Source organism: Amia ocellicauda, chromosome 6 (genome assembly GCF_036373705.1).
Source record: "Amia ocellicauda isolate fAmiCal2 chromosome 6, fAmiCal2.hap1, whole genome shotgun sequence".
NCBI lineage: Eukaryota > Metazoa > Chordata > Actinopteri > Amiiformes > Amiidae > Amia > Amia ocellicauda.
In genome coordinates this window covers 6,138,734-6,165,672 of record NC_089855.1, presented here as the reverse complement: position 1 = coordinate 6,165,672, position 26,939 = coordinate 6,138,734, and the positions used below count along the sequence as shown (strand labels likewise).

At 44.0% G+C, this 26,939-nt stretch overlaps 2 protein-coding genes across 3 annotated transcripts in view; both read left to right on the top strand.

Moving 5' to 3' along the window:
* The first annotated feature begins 410 nt into the window (after positions 1-410).
* gemin8 (gem (nuclear organelle) associated protein 8) lies at positions 411-8,012 on the top strand. 2 transcript variants are annotated; one of them, XM_066705939.1, is made up of 4 exons: positions 411-493; positions 1,262-1,280; positions 1,653-2,073; positions 7,222-8,012. In XM_066705939.1, exons 2-4 carry the CDS (start codon positions 1,278-1,280, stop codon positions 7,476-7,478), a joined length of 681 nt encoding a protein of 226 aa, XP_066562036.1. In that variant the 5' UTR covers positions 411-493; positions 1,262-1,277; the 3' UTR covers positions 7,479-8,012. The 2 variants fall into 2 exon arrangements, with proteins under 2 accessions (XP_066562036.1, XP_066562035.1); XM_066705938.1 differs by lacking the exon at positions 411-493 and adding an exon at positions 504-742.
* Positions 8,013-15,988: 7,976 nt separating this feature from the next.
* Positions 15,989-26,939, top strand: part of gpm6bb (glycoprotein M6Bb) — a 52,478-nt gene continuing 41,527 nt past the window's right edge. Inside the window, exon 1 of the mRNA XM_066705936.1 lies at positions 15,989-16,092. Within this exon, the coding sequence (XP_066562033.1) occupies positions 16,089-16,092 (4 nt within the window). The 5' untranslated portion in view covers positions 15,989-16,088. The remainder of the gene's footprint in view (positions 16,093-26,939) is intronic.

The window sequence follows — 26,939 nt, the reverse complement described above, 5'->3', positions numbered from 1 at the left end:
TATCTATAGTAACCCATTGATGTAGCAAGAAAGGAAAGCTATTGCAAAATCCATTCCTGGTATTTTGTCATTGTAGTAGCAAAAGACATCTGTATACAAATGCGTTTACATGTGTTTATATCGGGAGTGTTCAAACTGTTATATAAGAATACATGGAGTTCTCAAACTAAACTTGATGGCCCCCCATGAACAGTATGAAACATTTAATTTTGGCAAACCAGCATTCTCACTCTTAGTTTTGGAAATGCAGGAATACAGCCCTTATCTAGCATCTTGTAAATCTGTTCTGCATTAAATAGTTTTTTGTTATACACAGTAATTCAACTTACATTCAAGTTAAAGGTCCATTGATTGTCTGGGACTGTTCATTAATAAACTATCAATAGGAAAGCAGTGGCACCGAGGATCCACTAGAGGGCAGCATCACTCCGCCAGTGAAAGCGCAGCCGCTCGGTCCACTTCCGTGCAGGAATTGTGGGTAGCGGCCTGATTGGTAAGCTGTGTTTGTGTTGTTGTCTAATGAAATGTGGGAAGCATGCCTGTTTAGGTTTAAAACAGCCACACGATGTAGGATTGTTAGCCATTATAAACACACGCCGTATATCTGCAGTCCAGACGAATAACCGCAGAGCCGGCTGCGCTGTGTCTGTCGCCTGAGCAGACATTGCTGTCCATGTGATGTGACCTAGTTGGAAACATATTTTATGACGTCAAGTCGTAGTGTTACACATCTGTAGGAGACGTAAGGAAATCTAATGCTGTTGCTTTTTTAAATGTATTTATTAAATAAATATTTAGCATGTAAGGGTGTCTGCATGTATGTGCTGTTGCGTTTGACGAGTGTTGAGAAACCCGTCTCTTCAGTGTGTGAGGCTGGCAGTGTTCAGCGATGTGTGCAGCAGTCACCAGTAACGCCATCGCAATTATAACGCATCTACACCAGTTAGTGTCTTTCTGTTTGCATGGGCTTGTATGGGGACTTGCATTTTAGTGCACAAGTGAATGTGTTTCTGTAAATACGGTTGCAGTACAAACTGGGAAAACATGTATGCAAATGAAGAAATAAACCGCTCATATTGTGATGTAGTTCCTTATCTGCTCTGACTGCCCTGTTTCCACCTTTGAAATGTAGATGATTTGGTTCCTGGTTCACATTTTATGCTGTATTTTTCTTTGTATGCATAAAAACCCTCTTTAACCTCTCGTGTCCTCTCTCTCTCTCTCTCTCTCTCTCTCTCTCTCTCTCTCTCTCTCTCTCTAGGAGAAACAATTGCATTATGGTAAGTTGGTTCTGCATGGACACATTCATTTAGCTTTATAATCTTGGCATGTTTGTTACTAATAATGTTTATGTCTGGAGTGCATGTCAGAGCTGTGGCACATCAGTCTTGAGCTGTGTGGAATAGAAAGACTGTTAAACCATCGCTAGTGCACTGTGTGTCTGTGACATTTCTCAGCCAGGCTTTGTGTTGTTGTTCATCATGGTACCACAAGGTGCTGTAAGAGACCATTGGATGTAGAAGAAAGGTTTGGCGACAAACAGTTTAATTTCTATGCTCTTTTTCACAGTTTTATTAGGGATACAGTTATCTCAGAGGAAGTGGGCACGGGGTGGCGGGGAAAGACTTGACTCTTCCTGTTGTTGTTAACAGGATAAACCCCAAAAAGATGGCAGCGCCTGGTACAGCAATCCAGCCTATTCTAGGTATTGGCGCCATTACCAGCAAGCTATGAACTGGCACCACCGACACCACCAGGCCTATAAGAAGGCGCTGGAGGCCGTCTACTGTTCGCCCTTCCCCGCCTGGGACCCGGGGATGTCTCGGCGCTACGCAGACTGGAACGAGGGCGAGAGCACCCCCCAGCGTCCCCCCGCCCGGGAGCCAGGAAGGCGGGGGCCACAGCACACAGCGCACACACGGCGGAGCCAGGCCATGGAGGGCAAGGGCGAGACGGACAGCGAGGAGGACAGCAGCTCGGACAGCGAGATCGAGTGCGATGTCAGTGATATGGAGATCTCGGAGGAGCTGCGGCAGTACTTTGCGCAGACCGAGAGGCACCGGGAGGAGCTCAGTGAGTGATCGTGGAGAGGCGGGGCAGCGGTCGGCCGCAGGGAGCTGTTGGCACGTGCAGGAGGGGAGAGAGGGATGGTGGGACGAGAAATAGGCTTTCGTTTTGTTTCATACTAAGCCGAGTCACAGATGTGTTCATCCTGATTGTTATTTTTGTTTCATTAACTGAAAAATGTCTTTTATAGTGTTTGTTTCGCACAGAAGCTGGAGATCTGCAATAACATCGAAGACTTGATTTGACCTTTATGTTCTGGTGTGAAAACGCCCATCTGTTGTAAAAATAAAACCCCTGGGTAGAGCAGCGGGAAGGGAAAGGTTATGTGTCTGTCGCTCGGCGCGCTATCGCTGACTGAAGATTACACCGCTGTCTGCTGGGCTTCAATGTGTGGCCTTTGCGTCCAGCAATGCGTGAGATGAATCAGCCACCGGCGCAGCTTTTGTATCTGGTCGTTCCTTGAGAGACTTTGTGTCATTTGAAACGTCTCTCTCTGAATATTTGTACTTTCCGCAGCGACTTTCTTCTCCATAATGAAATGAAACGTGGTCGTCTCGTCGCCCTGCTCTCGGTGTGCAGGGATTAATCAAGCGCTCTGTGGGGCACGTGGTGTAATCCCACACAACCAGCGGTGCTCTCGTTGTCGAGCAGACCGTCTACAAATAGCTGTGAAGTTGCCCAGAGCACCGTTTACACGTTTCCAGCCCCTCAGAGCCTGGCGATACTGCACACGATCATTTGTACTGCGCTGTTACAGAGATGAGATGAGTTGTCTTTTGGATAAGTAGCCATGGAAGTAAGGGGCGGGGGGATGAGCTAAAAATGTGCGTAAGAGACGGTAGTGACCCTTGCAGAGGGGAAGAAGTGCTTCACTAACTTGCCTTCTGTCCAAGTGAGCGTTTAGATGTGTTTAGAAGAGCTCAGATGCATGTATCTGAGTGCAGGGATGTCCGTTTATTTACTAGTGATCTGTGTGGCCTGAGCAAGCACGAGAGCCGGGATGGAGCAGGCATTTGATTTACCACAAAGTTGATGCAAATTACAAGATTTGAATGTTCTAGAATGAAGATTAGCTGGTAATTTGATGGCAATTTCATTAGCATTTGAAGGCACACAAACGGATATATTCTGCTATAGTGCAGCATTTTTTAAAGATAAATCATTCAATGTCACAATTTCGTGTTGCACTACAAATTGGCTTGGCTTTGCTATCTTTATTGATACCTTTTTAGGGATATAGACTTGCAAACTATAGATTTCGCACCCAGGGAGGTTTCACAGAACGGAGTTTATTCAGCGAGCACTCCGGTCCTTACCCGGCTCTCTAGGGGGGTTCAGCCCCTCCAGAGCGATCTCGCAACTTCAAGATTGTCCCTCCTTCCTGTGAACAGAGCTGCCATTGTTCCCCGCGCACAGCTGCCAAGAGGCAAAAATAAGTTATTCCAATTGTGTCCTGTGTGCCGCCGTGTCCAGAGTCCCGCTGTCGGACCAGTTCCTGTGCATTCGCCGCTCAGAAATGGATTCAAAATGGAAAAATAAATAATGATGCGTTCGTTTGCTCTGATAGCGCCGGGGTGGTTAGGACGGTCACATGGAGATTGAAGCTGCAGCTCAGTACATCTGGGCAAAGTAAAAGTGTATTTCATTCATTTACACTGAGATATAACTGATACATCGCTTGAGAATGAACGTGTGAGACAGAATATATATTAGTTTAATTAAATGTACACTTTATTTTACTGAAGCTTGTCATGAGAACTTCCCCAAAACAAGCAACATCTTTACAGCAGTCGTACCATAAAATAAATCACAGTAAAGTAGCTGCAGTGAAACTGGATAGTGTGTAATTTCCTGCCACGCCAGGAAAATGCAAACCAAGTCTGCACGGTCCTCCTTTACGGAGACATCCTCCCCATGTGATGCTGGAGCCTGCAGATCGTAACTGTCTCGGCCCTGTAGCTCTCGGCGCTGGTCTAATACAGGCCCTGGTGTCTCGCATGGTACTGCAGAGTCAGCTGGGCTGTGTTTAATCTCATTGCCCGAGTCCTGATCCCCACTAGAGACAGCTGCCACCGACTGATCCTGCACTAATTTGAACGGGATGGTCAGCAGCCTTGTCTTCCTGTCGTGTGGCTTTGAAGTCTGCAGCCGCGGGATTACGGGTCTGACGGTGTTTTCTAGGCCTCCTGCGCAACTGTGCGGTTGCGTCTAGTAGCTGACCATGGACACAGGGCCTTCTGTGCACCGCGCTGTACGGGATTAAACTGGGGCTTTCGCAGAGGAAGTCGCCCCTAACGAGGTGCCAGGGATGTGGGTTGGGGTCTGCCGGCACCGTGTGGGGGTTTGGGAGAGGTCTTGTCACGACTTGCACTTAGTCCTCAGTTAATTCTCGTCTCTTGAGAAGGGGGCTCTCCGGGGGCTTGGAGGGATGACCGTCTCCTCAACGAACCCCCACGCAGACCTCCTTTCATCCACTTTCATTTTAAAATACCATCTTATAAAGTTTGCATCCCTGGAACGTCTGTCACAGGTTGATTCTGGGACACTGGCCAGTGGAGTCTGTAAATATGACTTTCCTCCGATGCCAGCATTGTTTTTTGCCGTTTAAAGGCAACTACATGTCGATCAAGTGGAGTGTCTTCTATACATGGGGGCTTGTGTTCAATAGACAATAAATCTAGGGCTTTACATTTCTCAAATCTGTCAGCCTGCTTGTTGTGTATCCGTAAAATACAGAGACCTGAACCCGGTGTCTGGATTGGGTGAGAGATTGTGTAGAACCTACTAAAAGGGAAATATTCGCTCAAATTCCAGTGTTTCTCCTGAACATCTGCACAGGGGGGAATAATATGCATACATTAACTTGTGAGGCAAATCAAACGCTGTTCTTGCTTTCCTCTGTATTTGTTGCTGAGAACGAAAGGGGGGCGTTGTATGTTTCCACTTTCTCTTCTCTGGATGTGACACAACGTTTCCATCTGAGTGGGCTGCATGGAGGCAGTGCCTGTGAAGCAGTTTAAATCGTGGAGAGAGAGAGAGAGAGAGAGAGAGAGAGAATTTTGATAAATCATGTCTCTTAAAGGAGTATTAAATATTAGATTGAGGGTATTAAAAGTAGAATTAATTTGTGTGACAGTTAGATATTTTCTAGTAGAAAATCTATTTCTCTTTCGCCTTTTCGGTAAAATGTGGTTTCTCTATATGCGCTTGTGAAATCCCTTCAGTCCTCAGGTCACTGTTGCACCCCCACGCTGGCCCAACCAGTTTGATGTTTAATTGAATATGTTTCGAAGATGAGCGAAACCAAACAAACAAGGAAACTACTTTCCCACCGCGCCGTACATGACACAAATGGCTCCTTTATGCAAAGCTCCTGCTGACGTCAGCCACAGGACCAGAGCGACCCAATTAACAAGTCCAGTAAACGTGCCCTCGGTCACAAGGCCTGGGCAGTGGCACTTTTATAATGGTTGTGCGCGAACAAAGTGCGGCTGTCTGAATTCCCCTGATCGCCCCGAGCGGTTTCCTCGGACTCATGAAAAAATGGCCCAGATGTGACCGGAGTGATTTTGCAGTCGCGTTGCTTACAGCTGGACCACATTTCCTCTCTTCCACAGAGCAGAGAGCGTGTCCTCTGTCCTTCTTGCATTCCAGAATCGCCCCGCATTCTGCTCTCTGTTCTCAAGATGTTGGAGTTCCATTTGTTTGGGTCTTTCGAGTTAATCAAAGGAGTAACTTGAACATTCGGCATTATTTGAAAGATAAACTATAAAGACGATGAAACTGACTCAATTATCTTATCCATTATTTTTTCTTATGTTTTTCAAATGAGAACAAAAGAAAGTGTCCAATCGAGAGGAGGCCATTTGCCCCATCGTGCTCGTTTGGTGTCCATTAATAACTAAGTGATCAAGGATCCTATCCAGTCTGTTTTTGAATGTTCACAAATTGTCTCTTCAGCCACATCGCTGGGGAGTTTGTTCAGATTGTGACGCCTCTCTGTGTGAAGAAGTGTCTCCTGTTTTCTGTCTTGAATGCCTTGAAGCCCAATTTCCATTTGTGTCCCCGGGTGCGTGTGTCCCTGCTGATCTGGAAAAGCTCCTCTGGTTTGATGTGGTCGATGCCTTTCGTGATTTTGAAGACTTGGATCAAGTCCCCACGTAGTCTCCTGTGTTCCAGGGTGAAAAGGTTCAGTTCCTCAGTCTCTCAGTAGGACTTTCCCTTCAGACCTGGATTAAGTCTGGTTGCTCCTCTGAACTGCCTCTAGAGCAGCGATATCTTTCTTGAAGTGTGGAGCCCAGAACTGTCCACAGTATCCAGATGAGCTCTAACTAGTGCATTGTACAGTGTGAACATCACTGCCCTTGTTCTCAATTCTACACTTATGACAATATACGCTAACATTCGGTTTCCCTTTTTATTGCTTCCCCACATTGTTTGTAGGAGTCACCCCTCGTTAATACAGGATTACCCACGATGCTCTGGGAATTCCAAGTGCGTTGGGCAAACTCATTAATGTCACATCTTCATATTGTTTTTTATTATGGGCTTCTTGTGTGCTTCCCATGAGTTTAAAAGTAAACAATCCCATATTTATGTCAAGCTGATGGCCCCTCCAAGGATGATCTATATATTGTTTCCTTCCCAGCCTCCCACAACCAAGCATTTGTTTCCCTCCACCGGAGTTCTCCCTTTTCCAGGCCGTGCAGGTCTCTCGCACATCCTGTTGTCCTCCGTGAGAAGGTAACGTCCCTGTGAGATCAGTCTTTCCCCCAGTCCTTCTCTCACTTCAGCAGGATGTGCTGCGTGCTCTCTGAGGCCAACGGCTCTTGCTCCTGCAGAAATCATTAGAGCGCTTGTCCAGAAATGTGTGGAATCTGTGACCGAAATTCTTGAGCACTGGTTTTTTAAGCTTTACGAGGTCTGAGCGACACACTTAACTCTTTGTGTTGTGTATGAATCAAACAAACCGGGCAAGAAAAAAGCCTCGAGTTTCCAAACGCAACGCAGGCACGAGTATAAAAGTTAACACTTGTGTGAAGCATGAAGTGGTGAAGCTGAACTTGTCTATAAAAAGATTAGAAAGTCATCCCCCGTCCTTAACGCCCAGTGGTCAGGTGACTTGTCCATCTAACCGCCCTCTCTCCTCCGCAGAGAAACAGCAGCAGATGGAAGCGGAGCAGCAGGATGCCTACGTGTTGGCCGACCACGACCTGCACAGAGTGGGGGGCCGGAGCGTGCAGCCCCCCGTGGAGCGGCCAGGGGAGAGGAGGATGATCGAAATGAAGAAACTGTATGGGGAAGACGCGGCCAAGATCCAGGGCATGGAGACGGCCATGCAGCTGACCTTCGACCGGAACTGCGATAAGAAGCAGCCGAAGTACTGGCCCGTGATTGCTCTGAAACTGTGAGGGTTCAGCTGTGGTGGCTGTGGTCTGCTCGGCAGCCAAACAAACCAGGGTGGGTCGGCCCGAGGTGGGCTTTCCAGGTGAAGCGCTTAATCCATCAGATGTGCCCTTGTCGGGGGTTTGCCATTTGTTTTAAGTCCCTCAGGTCTAACCGTATTTATTCCACACAAAGAGGAGAACGATCTTTTCCAGTTTTTGGTGAATATTTTCAGTTTCACACAATGGGTTTAAGTTTCTCGCCGTTCGTATTTTGTATTCCTCATTCTTCGATGTGTAAGTCGACCACGAAGACTTTACTTCCCTGTGTTTTGTGTTTGTTTTGTATGATTTAAGAAAACGAGTTCCCAATTGATTAAATTAGTCTGATTTGACACAGGGGGTAATATTGACTGTTTAATATAATGTGAAGCCCTACTTCATCCCCTGTTGAATCGGAAAAAGACACAGACAGGCCTTTGTGTTCAGTCGGACGTTATGCTTTTCCCTTTCACTGTGTTTTTACATTTTGTATGGAAATAAAGACTTTCTTACTCCTGACGAAGCGTGTGGTTATTTGAGCTTCCTGGATGCCGTGGTTTATTCAGGTTAAGAAACGCATTCAAAGTCAGGTTTGCACAATCACTGCGGCCGCTTCGTGGGCCCCCGATGATTCCTCACAGTCTGTCGCCCCGGGTTAGGTTCAGGGTCCTGACCTCTCCGATGGCGGCGTCTTCTCATTTAAACGAGACACTGAGAGGGCCTTGCTGTCGCTGTTGTTTGCTCTTGTCGGGTCTGATTTATGGGATGTCGTCATGAGGACACTTGACTGTAGGGCCATCTTCCCCCGAGACGAGAAATATGATGCTTAAATTACACGTGTGTGTGTGTGTGTGGTTCATTTAATGTAACCCCAGTCACATCCATAATCAATAACCCTTAATCAAATTGTAGGCCAAACGTTGCACGACCTCTTGTAATTTTGGTTTGAAGATCTGTGACATTTATACTTCTCTCCGTGATTTGGAAAGTATTCCAGGCCACAGGGATTACAGCACTTCTCAGACATGCATACTGACAGTATACATTATTTTGCTTACTTACTGATCTTCTCAACATATCTTCATACGTGTAGATGCACAGATATGAAGCCTAGATGTGTGTTTTTGCCTAACTGCGGAGCTTTCTGGGACGGCGGTTGTCTCGTAATGGCACGGCGACTCTTCCGTCTCGTCTCTAGGCGCAAATTAGAGCCTCTGTGGAGACCGATTCTTAGGACGGTGTTTAAAGCCTTCTTGTGAAAATGCCTCCTGAGCGAGATGCGCCCCATGCCTCGATGCCCGTCTCGTCCAGATCCTTTGTCTCACGTTACATAAATGATCGTTAGGCCCTTTCTGTTTGCCAGGCCGTGCCCGTCTCATGATGCCAGGTAGGATTTGATCCCACTAAGCGGACCCTGGCATCCTCTCTAAAGCCTTGTAACCATGGAAGTCATGTTGTTAGCGATGCCCCGCATTCAGGCCTTCACTGAGAGCTTTGATTTGCAATTTAAAACATTTATATGACCTCATCCTTTTTTTCTCCCTTGATGCATTAATTGTGTTTCAAATGAACGGACGATAGTAGTTAACATTGAGTAAGACTTGGCAATAAGCCCCAGATGTTTAACTGCTAAAAGACAGATATATGTGAGAGTAACTTATAACCATGTACCTATATACAGATGGATGACAAATCAAAGGTCTCAGTAAGGTTTGGGCCACCACGAGCCCCAGAACAGCTTCAATGCTCTTGGCACAGATTCTAGAGTCTCTGGACTCTACTGAAGGGATGAACACCATTCTTCCAAAAGATATTCCCTCATTTGGGGTTTTGATGATGGTGGTGGAGAGCGCTGTCTAACACGTTGGTCCAAAATCTCCCATAGGTGTTCAATTGGGTTGAGATCTGGTGACTGCGAAGGCCATAGCATATGATTCACATCATTTTCATACTCATCACACCATTCAGTGACCCTCGTGCCCTGTGGATGGGGGCATTGTCATCCTGGAAGAGACCACTCCCATCAGGACAGAAATGTTCCACCATAGGATAGAGCCAAAACCATGCCAGGAAAATGCCCCCCACAGCATAACAGGTCCCACACATGCACTCGCCCACTTGTCCAGAACATGGTGAAGGATGACTCATCTGACCAGATCACTTTTTTCCTCATCTCTGTAGACCAGTGCCTATGGTTTTTGCCCCACTGATCTCTCAGATGTGCATTTGTCTTTGTAATGAGGCGTTTCCGCACTGCAGCTCTACTATAATACCTCTCTCTGTGTCGTTCTCGACTGACTGTTCTTGCTGACACAGTCTGATCACGTCCTGCATTGACATTCTCAGTCACCTGGGAAAGAGTTGCACTTCCGTTTGTCCTTACATATCGCAGTAATGCACGAGCATCACGGTCATCAAATGTGTGCTTTCCACCACAATATCCAACTCTATTGACTGATGTCTTTCCCATAGATCTAAATGCAGATGTAACTTTAGTCACTGTTCCTATTGAAACACGAGCCAGTTGGGCATCTGTGTGACTGAAGCTCCTGCCATTCGTGCCCCAATAATGACCCCTCTTGCACAGTCACTCAGATCCTTTCCTCTTGCCATCTTGATCCAAAATCAAGGTCAACGAGGCCTGCTCAGCATTTGCATACATGCCACAGAGCATGATAGGATGTTATTGCTTAATTGTATCATGCAGTACACCTGTTTGGAGGCATCTGCATTCGTTATGTTCCTCCACTCATTCATTCAGCTTTTTCCTTTAACTCTTGTTACACTAAACTGGTTGTATTCGTCCTGCAAATAAGTGGTATGTGTGTAGATGCCTTTGATTAACCTGGTCAGTTGCATTAGCTTTGATCTTTAAAATGCTGTAATCAGTTTAAAATGACAACAGTTGTGCGACATGGCGGCACCACGTGATGCCTCGACGGGCGTGAAGCGCGTGACGCGGTCGGTGTGTCATTCAGACGGATTAAGCTGGAGTGTTCGAGTCTCCATGGAGACAGCAGACGTCTGTTCAGCGATTCCCTTTTGCATAATGTAGCCTTTCCAGCAGTAAACACTTTAACTGCTAATAAATACGTGTAATGTATGATCTGGCTTTTTTATCTGGCATTTGCACTGTCATAATGTGCTTGAGTTAAATGTTCCGTCAGCAAACACATTAAAAACAAAATTAAACATAAAGGCTGTATTGAACTTGAATGGGAAAACATTGTGCAGGAAGTTACACTGAAAGCAGCAGCAGTAATGCATATTGCAAAGAAACACAATTGCTTAATGCTTATCCATCAACACCTGTTACATTTTACACAGAATTGGCGTTGCTCTCATATCCAGTTCAGTTGCGGCTTTTCTTTTTCAATGGCAGTGCGAGTTGTGAGAAGTTAGTTAGCTGTGGTTGTGGAAAGTGAAACGCAAACACGCATCTCTGCTCAACGTAAACAGACAGCGTGGGGGAGGGGTTTGAACTTCAACATTGCATCCGGTGTGTCCTAAATAAAGATGTGCAGGACGGGGCCGAGAGCAGCTATATTTAGTGCAGCCATGTGAACCCTTGCAAGGGAGGGAAATTAACTTTATCAGGGACATTTTACTGACTCTTGAATTAGTCTATGAACACACACTCTATCCACAAAACATTGTCCATTCACGGCCTCCCACCGGTTCCATCGCTTCAGTTGGTAAAGCGAATTTTTAACATCAGTTTGAATCCCACTACAGCTCTTTAAAGGATATCCATCCACGACACTCATTTTGGGATCTTCTCACACCCCTAAATACCACACGGGGCCACGGACAAACAATCCCACACCCTCACACCCGGCCTGGGGACAGTCGGCTCCAGAAACACTGCTGTCGGCAGCTGAGAAAGTGCCAGCGCGACAGACAGCTGGTCCGTTAGAATGAGCTCCGTCCACATTGTTCGGATTCTTCTCAAGCTTTTTTTTCCCCTTCCCCAAACAGACTTGATCTCAAATCATCCCTCGACACAAAGTCACTGAGAGCATGATGCTCTGATTAGTTGGAAGACAAGCTCTCTGATGTCTCTTCTGAAGGGACTATGGAGAGATGGTTGTTCTGTGACTTTCGTTGGACAGTTCCCATGTTGTGCTCAAATTTGAGATTGTTCTTGCCTCGTCCGGCTAAAGCTTGCATTCTTACAGGGCTGATAGGTTAGTTTATTGATTATAAACCGCTGTCTGTCATCCGTCACTACCATGGGTCTTCTGCAGAATGGAAAGCTGTTGAGAGTCATGAACTTTGCAGCCTGTTTGTGCCAAAGCTTGAACAATGTGTCATCTGTTCATGTTTGATACTATAATAATCCATGACAGTGTAATCACTTATAATAAAGCCAAATTGGGGTATTTTCAGTCATGTAAATTGTGGACTACAGACAACACTTTTTGGCAAGCTGGTCTTGAAGTTCCATAGAAAATGAAATGAATAAATGTCTTTAAAAAGAGATGAATGAATTCATATTTCACGAGCTATTCAAGATGAAGCTGTGCTTAATTATTAATATGTGCATTAATGGATTTGCAATCCCTCAGGGAATTTATAGCCGTAAGTAACACATAATTCCACCCCATGGAAGGAACACCAGCAGAATATAATGAATGAGTGCTTTTTTAAAAGACGTATATAGTCATACTTTGAAAGGTAAGCACCAAAGCTTATGTGTTATATATTTATTACTGTGATGGTGATTAAAACTTTTAGAGGTTTATCATATAAACTCTAGGTACACTCTTCCCCTGTGGTCTCCATTATCTCTAAAGATTATTAAAGAAATGCCAAGACCCATATCTCCCAATTCATACAGCTTTAGAAGAATGAGTTTGTATTAGTAAGGATCTCTTCTGTTTTTCTAATGATGGATGAGCTATTCTAACATCTCCCTTTTGATATCACAAAACTGTATTTATGAGCGGGAGAGAGGGGTTGGGTTGTGGTCATATGTACTGCTGGCATCGGTTCCCGTGCACTTTCACTGGTTTGCTAAATAATCCAAGACCGGTTGTGTAAATATACAAGGTTAAAAACAAAGAGATGGGTTTCAAAGAATAAGGGATTTAAGGATATGTTATTATAACTCAGGCAAAATTATCAGCACTGCCTTCTGCATGGCAGTGATTCGGGGGCTGAAACTCTTTACAGTGGAAACATGTATTGTAGATATGTTTATTATCCAGGACGCTGGTTATGAAGCCTGCTTCACAAGGGAATGTGTACTTTCATATCTGCCAAATTCAGCAAACACACACACACACACACACACACAGACTGGCCCATGTAAAAGTTTGAGTGAATATGGCTGTATTTCTTATCTCCTGTTTGTTTTTTCTCTGCCCACCAAGCCTGTGCTTTGATCAGTTGCGGTTTGTGATTTCCCTGCGATGGTTTTCATAGCGTTTCGATCCCATGGAGATTTTGAATTCCCAAGAGCCGATGTCTGATTACCAACACAGTTAAACTAAACTCCCCCCGAACCCCCTCCATTGTCATCGTTGTTGACTGTGGCCAAAGTCCTTTTCCTTTCCCGTACCCATTTGGACGATTTGGCTCTGGGGAAATTCCGGTTGACCGTCACATGAAGCAGCCCATTCATCGTCAACAATCGGCTGCAGTGTGAAAGGAAGGCTTGGACTGAAGACGGCATTAGCCTCCCTCCAGCCACAGCCTGCCAATGCTCCCGCCTGGATCAATAGAGAATGGCTGGCTCCCTTCAGGGAAATCAGCCTCATTTGCCTTGATGTGCTGCAGTCTAGGGGACGGACTCATGCATGTGTTTTATTCTGGTGCGATCCTCTTGAGATGGGCTTGTGCTCTTGAGAAAAGCATCTTTTTTTAATTGTCAGTGACATAAACACAACCGGTGTGCTTTATTTTATCACAGAGTGTTTACAATTGACAGAAACCAACACAGATCAGTGGTAAAATACTAAGTGTAATATATATGGCCAAAGATGAAGCCACAACACAGTTTTTCCTGTACAAGTTTTTTGGCCTGTAACCACAGTAAAGTGTAGCATGGAGCACCATGCTATAAACACTGAAGTGTGTGGCATTCTGTGGTAGATACACGGATAGTAAAGAGTATTGTGGTGTACAATTACAGTAAAGTGTAGTGTTCTGTGGTACAAATATGGTGAAGTGTAGTTTGGTGTAACGTAGTAAACACTAAAGTGAGTGGTGTACTGTGCTTAAAACTTGGTAACGTACACTGGGTGTATTCTTGCAAGGTGAAGGTCTGATAGTGTCTAACTTGCATAGCTGGAGCCGACACACACACACACACACACACACACAGAAACACAAACACACCAACTGACAAACACAGAGATCCTGACAAACATGTTCACTCAGACGAGTGCTGTAGAGATAACACAAGCGAATATACTATATGGGCCAAAACATCTAACACACTGTTTCCTTATTAGGCTGAGTACATACTGCTGTGTTATCACTGCTTCTGAAATGCATGCATTTCTACTTACATACTATCATTGACATACAAAACTGTGTGGAGTAATGTGGTAAAACATGGTAAAGTGTAGGGTGGTGTACTGTGGTAAAAACAGTAACATGGGATATGTTGTGGTTGAAACACAGTAACGTGTAGTTGGTATATCATAGTATAAACACAGTAATGGGGGGACAGATGACATTTGTATACCTGCTCACAGAAGCATCTGGATATAGGATTCATATATTCTAGAAACATATGATCAGGCAGATTATTACAAAATACTGGCATTACTGGCATTCATTTTGATAATTTTCCAGTTCTTTGCCACCTTACCATTCCCCAAAAAAGTATTTCTGGAACTGTGTCAATGTGACTGAGCAGGAATGGATCCCCTTATAACCTGCAATTAAGAGCGACTTTAATCCTTGGCAGGTCACACGAGGTAAAGCCGAGGAACATCACTATGTAATAGCTTTCAAAATCTGTAACAATGGTATTTTCGCAGACTAATATTGTCACCTACTGTCAGAAAGGCTGTAGTTGGATATGGGATATGATTTTTCCCGCCTGTATGTGGTTTCTGAGAGCCTGATTTACAGAACCTGAACAAAGCTTGTGGAGCAGTATCACAGAACGTGATTAGCCTTAATCCACTGCTTTGTATCTTATCTTGGGCAAGGTAATCTGAGATTAAAGCACAACGCCAGGGGAGACTAAGGGGCCAGTTTGCTCCTAAGCAAGTGGAGCAATTAGTGACGTAGACTGGTTTGAGATGATTTGACTTGTTTTATTCTACACACACAAAGTTGCAGATTATATGTTTATATTTTCCAGTTGAAAGGCAGTCCTCTGAATGTTACACTGGAGCTTCCTGATACTCCTGCTGGGAATGCCTGTCACACTACCAGCTATCACATTGCTCTGCTGAGGGCAGGGCACGAAGAGATCCAACTGGGAGTGAAAAATACAACTTTGTTTATACTTCCCATGGCATTATAACCCCCTTCCTTCTGAGTGAGGAACAACTCAAAAGATATGTGATTTTCTGGGACGAAATGGGATTTTCTCTCTTATTTGACAAGATTGGTGACTGAGGCTGGATTTGACTCAACTAAAACCTATTCCTATGTTCTGATGATGGAGATGTTTGCTTTCATAAACCGGAAAAGGTTTTTGTTTCATTTCATTAGACATATTAAAACATAACGCAACAGACAAAATGGCACACATCTGCCAGGTCTGGAGAAAGGAGAGAGTGAGAAAACATTAAATGCTCAAATGCAATTACAGCGTTGATCCCAAACTGCGCTTCAGTTGGTGTTTTTATCAGATCTATTTCTTTCAATATGTTGCGTGATCCAGTCTGTTCTGAGATCCAATTTAGATATGAGAAACAGCTACAATGATTACTGATAAAGCACTGGGGTGTCTGAATGTAAACAGCCTCAGAAGGCTGGTTTCACAGATCCAAATTAGCACTAGTCCAATGTTATTGTAGGTAGAGGGGTCCTAGGCCAGCGCTAATTGAGGTCTGTACAACCAGCCGAGAGTAAATTGGGATTTCATCGCTCAGAACCCTTGCAAGAAAACAAATCTGAGTTTAAGAAGAGTCTTGACAGTGAAGCACAGATGGTATTAACTAAAGCCCTGCCTGTTGCATCAGGACATATGTATACACATCTCCATGCATAAACAGAGAGGGCAGGCTTAGTTTTTAGTGGCCAAAGAATAGCAGGGGTTTCCAAGTGATATGTATCCCTGTACCAAGTAGGAAACAAATCCTCATGGGGAAAATCTCCCACACCCAATAAAGGAGGATGCATAACAATAAGAACTAGAAAAGAGTGACAATAAGGGTAACCACGGCATATTTCGCCCTTGTCTCTGTGCAGGACTTTCATGCAACTTCTTTAACCCGCAGCTGAAGTTTTGCTGCTGAGGGGCCCCGGAGCGCGCGGTGATCCCGGCCCGTGACGTCACGCCCTGCTGTCTCCGGGAGAGAGAGAGAGAGAGAGAGAGAGAGAGAGAGAGACCGGGCTCTAACCGCTACATCTGCAGCAGCGCAGCCGGCCAGCACTCACACCGCCGTCTCTCCTACCGGGAACACAATGGGTATGTGCGGCTTTTTCTGTCTGTCTCCTCCATTGCGCTGATCTGGCGGATGCACGAGTGTTGCACACGAGTAAAAACTATTTTTTGGTTGTATTGTATTGTTTGATGATGATAACCTGTAATGCTAAACTATTGTTTGTGCGTGTTGTTTGCAACCCACCCTCCACTTTTCCCAACTTGTGTCCCGTTGTTGCGCACTGTCGGTATTAGGGCACTAATATTAACGCGGGCCGGGATTAGAGATGAGACCTGTGCGAAATGCATGCTCCCGTCTCTGTCCCGCACATTTCTCTGCTCACGGTGGACAACTGTGCACTATAGGACGTGTGTGTGTGTGTGTGTGTGTGTGCATGTGTGTGCATGTGTGTGCATGCGTGTGTGTGTGTGTGTCTGTATGTGTGTGCATGTGTGTGTGTGTGTGTGTGTGTGTGTGTGCATGTGTGTGCATGTGCGTGTGTGTGTGTGTGTGTGTGTCATGCAAACACACCAAACGATATCCTGTCAAAGTGCTTTAACTTTCAGTATGTTCATATCAGATTGGTTACTTGGCCTTTGTAAAGTGCAGTCAGCAATATTGTAGGTGATGTTTTAGTTGGTGTAAGTTAAACACACGAGTGTCCATTAATAGACACCATATACTCTGGTTAAATAGTTCCAACCCGTTTATTTGTTTGCATGTCAAATATTGCAAATGTCCGATCTCCTAGTGTGATGATACAGATGTCTTAAACGTATAAACTATATTATGTCAGTGTTGAACGTCAACTGGGGACTACTTTGCTGCAGTTTGGTATTAAAACAGTGTGTATCCATCCCATAATAAGTACTGGAGCTAATATAGGAAAAATTCCTGCACTGATCTATCCCAGCTGTCACTGTAAAATTGGATATTTTGCATTTGGCGTTGCTCTCACACAAGTGTTGCTGTGGACTTCATATGTGGGTCTCTGCACCTAGAAGCCACAAGTTTGTTTGTTTGTTTGTTTGTTTTTTCTCTGTATTGTCCAGTAAACAACCAAACAGTCCCATAGTTGGATGCACTGGAAGCCCTTTTTAATCTGAACTGCCCTGAATTTAAAAGCACATTGTATTTGTGCATTTGGGATATTTGGGATTTGTGTTCAGGATATAGAGTTATATCAAAGTCACTTATTATATTGGTTTGGGAATGTATCTGAATAGCAATGCATGGCTGCTTTCTTCTTATAGATAACCAATCTTATTCTCATATCCTGTCTCTCCTGGAGACATAATCGCCCTGATGAATAAAAGTGCCAGCCTCGCATGCCTGTCCCCTCCGCCTGCGCACCACTACATGTGAGCTGACAGCTTTAGCTGGCTGGATTATCAGGATGGGCTTGTGAACCACAATGATTGGAGAAACTGCAAATAGAACAAGGGGCTATTTTCTTACCAGCACGGCAAGAGAGAGAGAGAGAGAAAAGCGATTCCATCTCTCTCTTTGATATAGGGGGAAGGCATTGTGTCTTCTGTGCCATAATCCTCTTTCACATGGATGATTGTAGCACTAAGATGAAGATTAGTTCACAGCCATTTGTAAACTTTACATAATACACATTTGTTTTGGTTGTCAGGCGAGGGCAGTGTGTTGTCCTCAGTGTGTGATTCGTGGAAGTGCATGTATGTAAAACATGCAAAACATAAGCAATGCTAAATATAACTTTGAAAAGCTTTTAAAAACAGACATAATGCTCTAGTTTGGGATTATAGCCGATTCCACCACAAGTTTTAGTAATTTCTGTGCTACATGTTTCATTTGTGATGTGAAATAATACATTGCTTTCAAACTACTGAAAAAGTAATCAATACTTGCTAAAATGCAATAGTTTTACATGCCCCATAACTGAGAAATGCAGTTTTTTTAGCTCATAACTGTTGCAAGCTGGTTTAGAAATTCAAATCTCATGGTTACAAACTACAGAATAACTACACCCTGGTGCCAGCGGTGAATGAATTGAAATACAGAACCGAAACAGATGGTCTGACTCTGACCTCTCGTGATGTGCGTGTCTTCGCCTGGATCAGCGAAAGATGAACTGCAATGAAAGCAGAGAAATATATCTGCTTGCCTCACAATGGACTGCTGGAGTTGGGATCAGATTTGTGTATTCTGTCCATTATCTCTCCGTCACTGGGTGCCTGTACTCTGGGGAAACCAGGCAGGCTTGTATCCTTATTCATAAGTGTGTGTGTGGGGGGACGACAGTGAGGCATTTGGACAATTATGACCTAAGGTGTAAATTATTTCTCCGTCCTGCCCACAGCCCAGAACTGTCTCCAAGTGTTCGACATCTGTTTTTAAAATCTGAAGGAATGCCTTGGAGGGATACAATGCTATTACTGGGGACGTCCATCACGGCTTAAAGACTCCCATCAGATGTACGGTCTTAGTGCATAAAGAAGCTGGTGTCCAGATGAGACTAGATTGGTAATTTGGAGAGAGGCTCTTGTGTACATTAGTTTTGTTGTTTATTTGGGAGGGGGTTGTTTCTTCGTTCACAGAATTAGAAATGTAACTGGCTTTGGTAAATATTATCCATCGAAACGTAAAATAGACATACCGGAAATATAAGACCAGCAGTTTGCAAACTATATGTGTCGGTTTACACAATTAAACACCAAATGCACAGCAACTCAACTCCGATGCTGAAGAACACAATTCAGATGTTTCCTGAAACGTGGCGGAACAGCAGTAAAACCGGACCATTGTGACATGTTTGCCTAGCGAAAGTGACTACTTTAAAAAAGAAGAGGGAAAAAAAAAGTCAGTTGCAATTACTGGTGGCAGTGGAAGCAGGAGACGAACACTGCTGTCTTTTATACAAGTGTTCATTCATTCTCGGTGGAAGACTTGTGAAAGCCTCACAGTAATGCCTTTGTGCTCTTAAGGACTGCAAATTGTCCTCTCTTCTTTTGTTTGATTTCTGTTACAGTTAATTTAGAAGAAAGAGTAATAACTTGCCAAGTTCCCTCACATCCACTTTCTTTAAATGCCCAGATGAATTGTAGCAGCTCTCTTAGAAAAGTGTGATGTGTGTGACTGAGCTTTGTGTTCCTGTTCCCAAGAACGTCTTTTACAAAACCAAGGAGCTCCACTCCATTGTGTGTATTTTTTCTGAAATAAGCCCTGACAGGCAATGCTTTATGTGCTCTGTGAGGTGTACGGGGGTATTCCTTTCGTCTGGTATGATATTTATGATGCATATCGGTTCCTGAGGGTCTAAATATTGGGTCTGGGACACTGCAAACATTGTTCCCCTCTAACTGAAATACTGAAAGATTTATGGGACTGAAAATGAAGAACGTGAAGACTATAGCTTCTCTGCTGGAGGCTTGGAGTCAATAACCATGTCCCCACTCTCTGTCTCAAAGTGGTTGTCTGAAATGGACTGACATTAAACTAATCGGTCAGTCAGTTTGTATTTTATTACACACCTTGATGTTGAGAGCGAATCGATTCTGCCTCCCGTGTTTGAGAATCGAAGTGCATAAACTGCAGGTGTTTGTCCAGAAATTTGCAGGTGTACCTTATTCAATATATACATTAAAGAGTTAAAATATTTGTTTTCTCTAGCGGCGTGTGCAGCAGAATGGGCAAAAACAACCTATTCAGACTATGTTGCCTCAGTGTTATTTAACATTTTTAAGAGAAAATTAGAGTTCTGTTTTAAATTAAGTCAGGAATGTGTTTGTGCGTTTGTTGGGTACGGGCTCTCGACCGGGCAGGCGTAGAAACGGGGAGCATATGTGACTCGAAACCCAGCATCCGAGGGCGAGAAGTGTCCCGTGCAAATGTGTGCCCATGTGACAGAGGCGAAGTGGGATTACAGAGCAAGCAAGGAGCTCTGGGTGTTGAAAGTAAAGTGATCAGCTGATGTTCTGCCAGCGACGGGCTCTTAGTCACACGAGGTTTCACTCACCTACCCACGCCGCACTTGTGTTGCTTAGCAGTGTGCAGCAATACGAGAACTGGAGGGCGTCTTTCAAATAGTGTGCTGAGAGCAGGCTAACGCAGGTACGCTGTGGCAGACCAGCTCAGTGCGTCACACGAGGGGGGTGCAGTAGGGTGCACCAGGAAAAAAATGGGTTTTTAAACGTGACCTCGGACATGAAAAGAACAGAGACCTCTTCACTTCAGTTCTTGGTGCGAATGAGTTGAAAAAGGCGCTGAAAAATATCCCGAGCAAAGAACTGATCGAATTGTATTTTTGTTGTTGTTCTTGTGACTAGCTGATAGTTGTATAAGTTGGCAACTGATACAATCTTCAGTGACGATGAAAGAGTTTTTGGACTTGTCTCTTATTGAAAGCTGTTTTCCACCAGCTTTATTAGGACTGTGCCTGTTCAAACTGTATTGGTGTAATGTAAAACGTTATTTAATGGGTTCTCAAAATGTTTCCAAACCGTTTATTTCCACTGTATTAAAAGTCGCCAACAGAAGAATGTTTACTGCATGCAAAATTAAGCAAATTACCTGAGTTTGAGTTGTTGTAATATAACTTAGTCTTATGCCATTAAGCACTGAGGTCGTTAATGTGATTGGGGGTTTAGTATAATCAAACACAGGGAATTGCCACTTGCCTTTGAATGCTCTTTCCTTGGACAGTTTATTTTCTTAAGCAATTGCAATAAAGGGATTTAAAGGCAGGTTTTAAGACGCTTGCTACTTATTTAGTCTCAGGCTCTCCGTTATCTCACGCCCTTTAAAAAGCTTGAATGTCTTGGGTACACAAAGTGACTCATCACAGTGATGTAGAAACCTCACGATTGATTTGTTTCTCCCGAGTTGTTGATGAGTAATGTAATGGTTAAATGGTTATCTGAAATAGACCCTGTGGGGAGATTATATATTGGCTGAAATGGAAATCAAAATAATTTGGGACAGTTTGAGTGTGCACTAATCTTCTGCTTTGTTTATTTTTGGTCATTTTGATGACTCATGTAAAAGGATTTAGTTACTTACATATGCTTGCAAGTATGTAGATCATGGAAAAGCAGGGTCACGTTTTCTAACTGTAAAAATTTGCAGTATTAGTGGATTTGCTGTTCATAAAGAAGAGCGTTCATTCTGAAAAGGGAGAAACTGATTGAATCCATATTGTTTTATTATAAATGTGAGAAGCGTTCCATTTCGATAAAGTTAAAACATCCGTTGTACGCTTCGTTTGTCTTCTAAGGCCGATAATAAAATGTAACCTTTCCCCGTCGGCGGAAGACATTTAACAAGAGCTTCCAAGGACATAAAAGTATATTTGCCAGCTTTTGAATAGACGCAGCTTTAGGGGCAAGTGAGAGATCTCCGAAATAAGAGCCTAGTCTTCCTAGAAATAAGGAATCGCTACACTCTGTCAGGAACACTGGCAACACCAGATGACAGCTTTAAGTGTTAGATTGATTGTGTCAGACTTGAAGGCGGTGGAGAAGCACCACGTTCTCAGGGAAGTGAAAAACCGAGCTGAAACCTTCTTACTGACCCAAGACTGGAGTTGTATCCCAGCCACAGTTCTCTCAGACGCGTCTGGACTCCCGTGGTGACAGTTTGTCTTCGTTTGACACGGGAACTGTCGATGTTACCATAGCTGCCCGAGAAAAGTTGCCTGTGCTCAGCTATCCTGTATTGAAAATTAAATTTCAAAACAGCCGGGGTGCGAGCTGCAGTGACAGACTCTTGTCAGGTTTGAATATGCTCTCCCGGTTTCTCCTCATCAGTCACTGAAGCCAAAGTGCTAGCGGGACAACAGGAAGCAGCCGGGCGATCGCACTCAAACAAAACAAACCGAAAAACTAAAATTGAAATGTGAAATCAAAACATCCAGAAGATCTTACAGTAAAGCAGAAACGCTGCTGCTATTTCCGTTCAGCTGAAATGATTGTTTTTCACAGGGATGCCTACATGGGTTTTGAACTATAAGAGCGTAACAACAGATGTTTTAGCAATGAGGGGAAATGGTGTAATGTTCACCCCTGCTCTGTTTTTCCAAGGTCATTTAAAAAAAAAACCTTCCCACTGAAGTTTTCCAGCTGTTATGGAGATTCGGAAACAGGGAGAGTAATTATACAGAAAACAAAAGCTTTCGCTCATTGTTTTCTGCCCTTGTTGTTATCGAAGAATGGGCTTGCTCAGAAAAATGGAAAATTCTGAGAAGGGTGCAGGACTTTGACGTGTTTCTGGTCTTATTTCTGAGTGTCATCAGTCCTCATTGTTTAAGAGAAGCCCTTCGGATGGTGATGTTTGTGTCAGACGTTTGTGTGCGTTCAGCCACCGTTATCAACAGCAGGTTGGGAAACGTCTCCCCAGATAAGCGATCCACAGGTCGACAAACACCAGAGTCTAGTCCGACGAGTCTTCGCGGGTCACGTTGTTTGTGTTTGCACTCCGAACCAATTACTGATGTGCGAGTTTTTTTTACTTTTTTCTTTTAATTGCGTTAAATGTACGTTTGCCCGTGTTTATCCCAATTAAACCTACAGCGTGTTGTTTTTATGAGACGCTTGTCTGCATAATTGACAGCTTTCTGGGCAGATGCCCGTTTGGCGGGGGATGTGAATAAATGACCCCTACAATTAGACTGCAGATGATGCCCCCCCACCCCCCAAAGATGTGAGGAGTGTGAGAAACTGCATGAGGGAGCTCAAGTGGGCCAGAAGTAAACCTCCAATTCTTCAATTAGAGTGTGTGTGTGTGTGTGTGTGTGTGTGTGTGTGTGTGTGTGTAGACAACACTGAAGGGCTTGCTTCCCAACCAGTAGTGTTGATTTTTGGAGTTTAATCAGGCTGCTGCAAACAAAGGAGAACATTGTTTATTGTGATATGAAATGATAGGGACTGTACTTCCTGAGTGGGAATGCTTGCTCAACCATGGCCCGCTCCCCAGTCTAAATAGGGGGCTTTTCAGAGCCACACAGCAGGCCGGCTTTAACCCTTTGTATTTCACCCTACTCGTTAACGCATGCAGAGACTGGTTCGGCCTGAACGAAATAGCACGAGATCCGTTGGCAGAGGAACTGGGGCGCCTGTATCGAACTCGTCTTGGTTTGGCTGCTTTATATTGTTGAGGCTAAAACAAGCGGTCTCCATGCCTACGATGTAGAATTATTATAGGAATATAATGATTTAAACGTTTTCCATCTTAAAAACATGTTTGGGTTTGTTTGGGACGCTCTTTCCTCTGTTATTCACATCGATTGTGGTTGGAAAAATAGTCTAGGATTGGTTGCATTAGTCAGCGACTTCTGAGAGTGTAGCTTAGAAAAAATAGAAACGCTTACCAGCTCAGAGAGACATGAAATATGCAGTACCACGCTTTTCTGATTTACAATGAAGCATTACTCTATAAAGCACGGATAGGTGTGTGTTTTTGTGTGTAGTAGGCCTATATCACAGTAAATATAAAGCAAATAATGTTTTATTGACTGTGAATTACACAAGACCTAGAAATGGCAACCTGTAGAGTTGTATAAGAGCAAGCCAATATTTTGCTCAACACAAACCCTCCTGATCATATCACAGAAGTACTTTTAAGTGGGGAATCTGTCATCTCTGAGTTGAACTGAAGTTACACTCCCGGTACTGGCGACGGACAAACAGGCGGCATTATGCTTTTTGTACTCCACAGAGAATAGGCATTCCTCTACAGCGTTTCCAGAAGGCTGATGTGCTGTGTGTGAAAATCGCGGATTAGACGAGCAGAGATGTGCGTCCAGATTGCTGATCCAAGTTCACACGGAGTCGAAAACAAACAGCGACAAACGTGTGAAGCGGACAGCTACCGACGCCACATGCTGTTTCAGACCAGATCACATTATCGACACGAAGCAGGGAACACGCTTTGAGTTGAAACACATTTGCATCCCTTTTTTGTTTGTTTGCTTGCTACACTCTGTATAAAAGGTTGCACACTATTTATTTCCCCCTGCTTTTGTGTGTGGGCAGGAGAATTTATTCTGGCCTCACTGTGGGTGTATTTTAGTAGACTTTGAATTACACCTCTGCGTAGAGAAAGTAGTTTATGCTCCATTACATTCCATTGCATTGAGAAACATATCTTTCTATTTCATTATACAGTCATTTACACACATTTTGCCCGACTCTGGCTTCAGTTTAACACTATGAGGTCAGGTACCGAACGGCCGAATTCCTGCTGAGAGTGAAGTGATGTCATAGTCACACCTCGTACTCGGAGAGGCCATCTGCGCTCTGTCCAGTGGGACCCGGGCCAGACTGATTAGTAAGTGTCAAGTGGTTTATGTGGGAGTAGTAGAGTAGTGTCAGCGATCGGAGTTCTTTGGATACCATGCTCTGGGCGGCAATAAATCATTGACACTGTGGCCGGGGTGCTGGGTCGAAGCGCTAGGGATCATTCACGCTCTTTACCCTTCGGTGAAATGAAGTCAGGCTGTGAGAATATCGGGACAGGAAACAGCCTTCGTGCTGCTGGTTCCTCTGAAAAGTATTTTGCAGTTGTTTTGTTTGTCTTTTGGTAATGTGGCAATGAGTTAAGCTCACGGATATGTACTGGTTATTACGGTACAGTTTTGGTCAGTCGGGACCTCTGGAAAAACAAAATGGAAACTAGAGTGTAGTGCTTGAAACCCCCATTGTGTCACAATGACCAAATTTCCAAATTGATCTCTTTGTTCCTTAGCTACAATTGTATCATATTATACAGCATGTTCTTCTCTATTTGTCACAGTACAAGTTACTTAGGGCTGTCATATGTCCTGGCCAGCTGGGTTGCAAGCAATCGCATAAAATCTGTCCCCCTCCCCCTTTGGTATTACAAATGTTATACTTGGCACCCCTCCAAGATTGTTTATTTTGAAGAGAAACTTTAAAAGTTGATTTTGGCCAGGGAAATGTTAACAGTAGATTTGTGCTGTAGCCAAGAAGATTATGAAATGAGTAGGTGGAAAAGTTTTAACTCTTCTTCGCAAACTGAAACAATACGCAGCGTTGTCCGTTTTAACTGTTATACGTTGAATCTAAGGGGGTTGTTCCCCTCCAACGAAGAACCGTGTATAATGTCCAAAGTCTGACATTGTATAAAACGCATCATTATTCAGTGGATTAGATCCGCAGTTGTGATGTGTGTGTATTCAGGATTGCCGCCCATTGCTGAGAACAGAATCTGTATTAAGGAATTCTGGGAAATGTGTTCGGTGAGGTACTTTGGCAGGAATGGGTTGAGGATAGTCAACACATGCTCAGTGGGCATCATTTCTGGGCCTAAGCCAGGCCGTTTAAGAGCTGTGATGCACAAACCCTTTGTGTGTGTTGCTGGGACACCATCTCCGTTGAAAAGAGTTCCCTCGGTGGATGAATGACAATTGGGAGAGATGGGCCAGAATCACTTGGACGGCACTCATTTTGCATTCTGTTATTCTTATACACATCTCTCCCCATTAAAGAACAGAGTCCTTCCATAAACTCTGGAATGTTCAGAACCTGGGAGAGGAGAATAATTGCTTCACGGAAGGGGTTTTTATGTTTTGGTAAGAAATGTGACGAGAAAATTATGTTCAGCAAGTTTTGACCAGTGTTGAATCCATACGCATGTTTGAAAGACGGTTGTAAGACTGGTCTCTTGGCAGCTCGCCCAGGTGGATATCCAGCTCTTAACAGATAGTGCTTTGTGCCGACCCCTTTAATGCTGAACTGGTAGATGAAAATAAAAAACAAAAGCCTCTGAATTTCTGCACAGCAGCTGTTAAAATCATTAACAATCTACAGTTGATTTGAATCATATCTGACATTTTGTTTCTCGTCGGGATGGAATGTTTAAAATGTATTAAGTATGTTTACCAGTGCAGCACACTTAGAGACCTTATTTCTGCTGGTGGGGGGGAATTAAAGGAAAAGCAAACCAGATTTCCACTGCTTGTGGGATTCCAGCCTCTTCAGTCACTCTTGGTTGTATAAATGGTGATGCAGTTATGGTTTCCTTGATTTGTTATTTTTCCCATCATAAATTTCACCGCAACAGTATGAGCTAATAGATTGTATGTGGTCTATATAGCCTTAAAGAAACTGGGGGGTTAAGATGTGTAATAAATTAGAAGGATGGACAGAATATCTGCACATTTAACTTAAAGGAAAACGAAAAAGAGGATATCAACTTTTAAAGTCCAAATCTGCATTTTGTTGATGTCTTGGTGAAAACATAATTAAAATCTCTGTTCCTCAAGCTATGATGTCCCTATGGATGGAGATATGTGTTGCTAAGAACATAAGAAAGTGTCCAATCGAGAGGAGCCCATTCGCCCCATCGTGCTCGTTTGGTGTCCATTAATAACTAAGTGATCAAGGATCCTATCCAGTCTGTTTTTGAATGTTCCCAAATTGTCTCTTCAGCCACATCGCTGGGGAGTTTGTTCAGATTGTGACGCCTCTCTGTGTGAGGAAGTGTCTCCTGTTTTCTGTCTTGAATGCCTTGAAGCCCAATTTCCATTTGTGTCCCCGGGTGCGTGTGTCCCTGTTGATCTGGAAAAGCTCCTCTGGTTTGATGTGGTCGATGCCTTTCATGATTTTGAAGACTTGGATCAAGTCCCCACGTAGTCTCCTCTGTTCCAGGGTGAAAAGGTTCAGTTCCTCAGTCTCTCAGTAGGACATTCCCTTCAGACCTGGAATAAGTCTGGTTGCTCTCCTCTGAACTGCCTCTAGAGCAGCGATATCTTTCTTGAAGTGTGGAGCCCAGAACTGTCCACAGTGTCCAGATGAGCTCTAACTAGTGCATTGTACAGTCTGAACATCACTGCCCTTGTTCTCAATTCTACACTTTTGTATGGTTATTACAAATATTAATTTTGCAGGGTATGAGTAGGAGCAGA

Bases quoted from the DNA above. Each gene is read 5' to 3' on its own strand.
- gemin8 (XM_066705939.1), top strand. The intron at 2,074-7,221 runs GTGAGTGATCGT...TCTCCTCCGCAG, and splicing joins GAGGCACCGGGAGGAGCTCA to AGAAACAGCAGCAGATGGAA.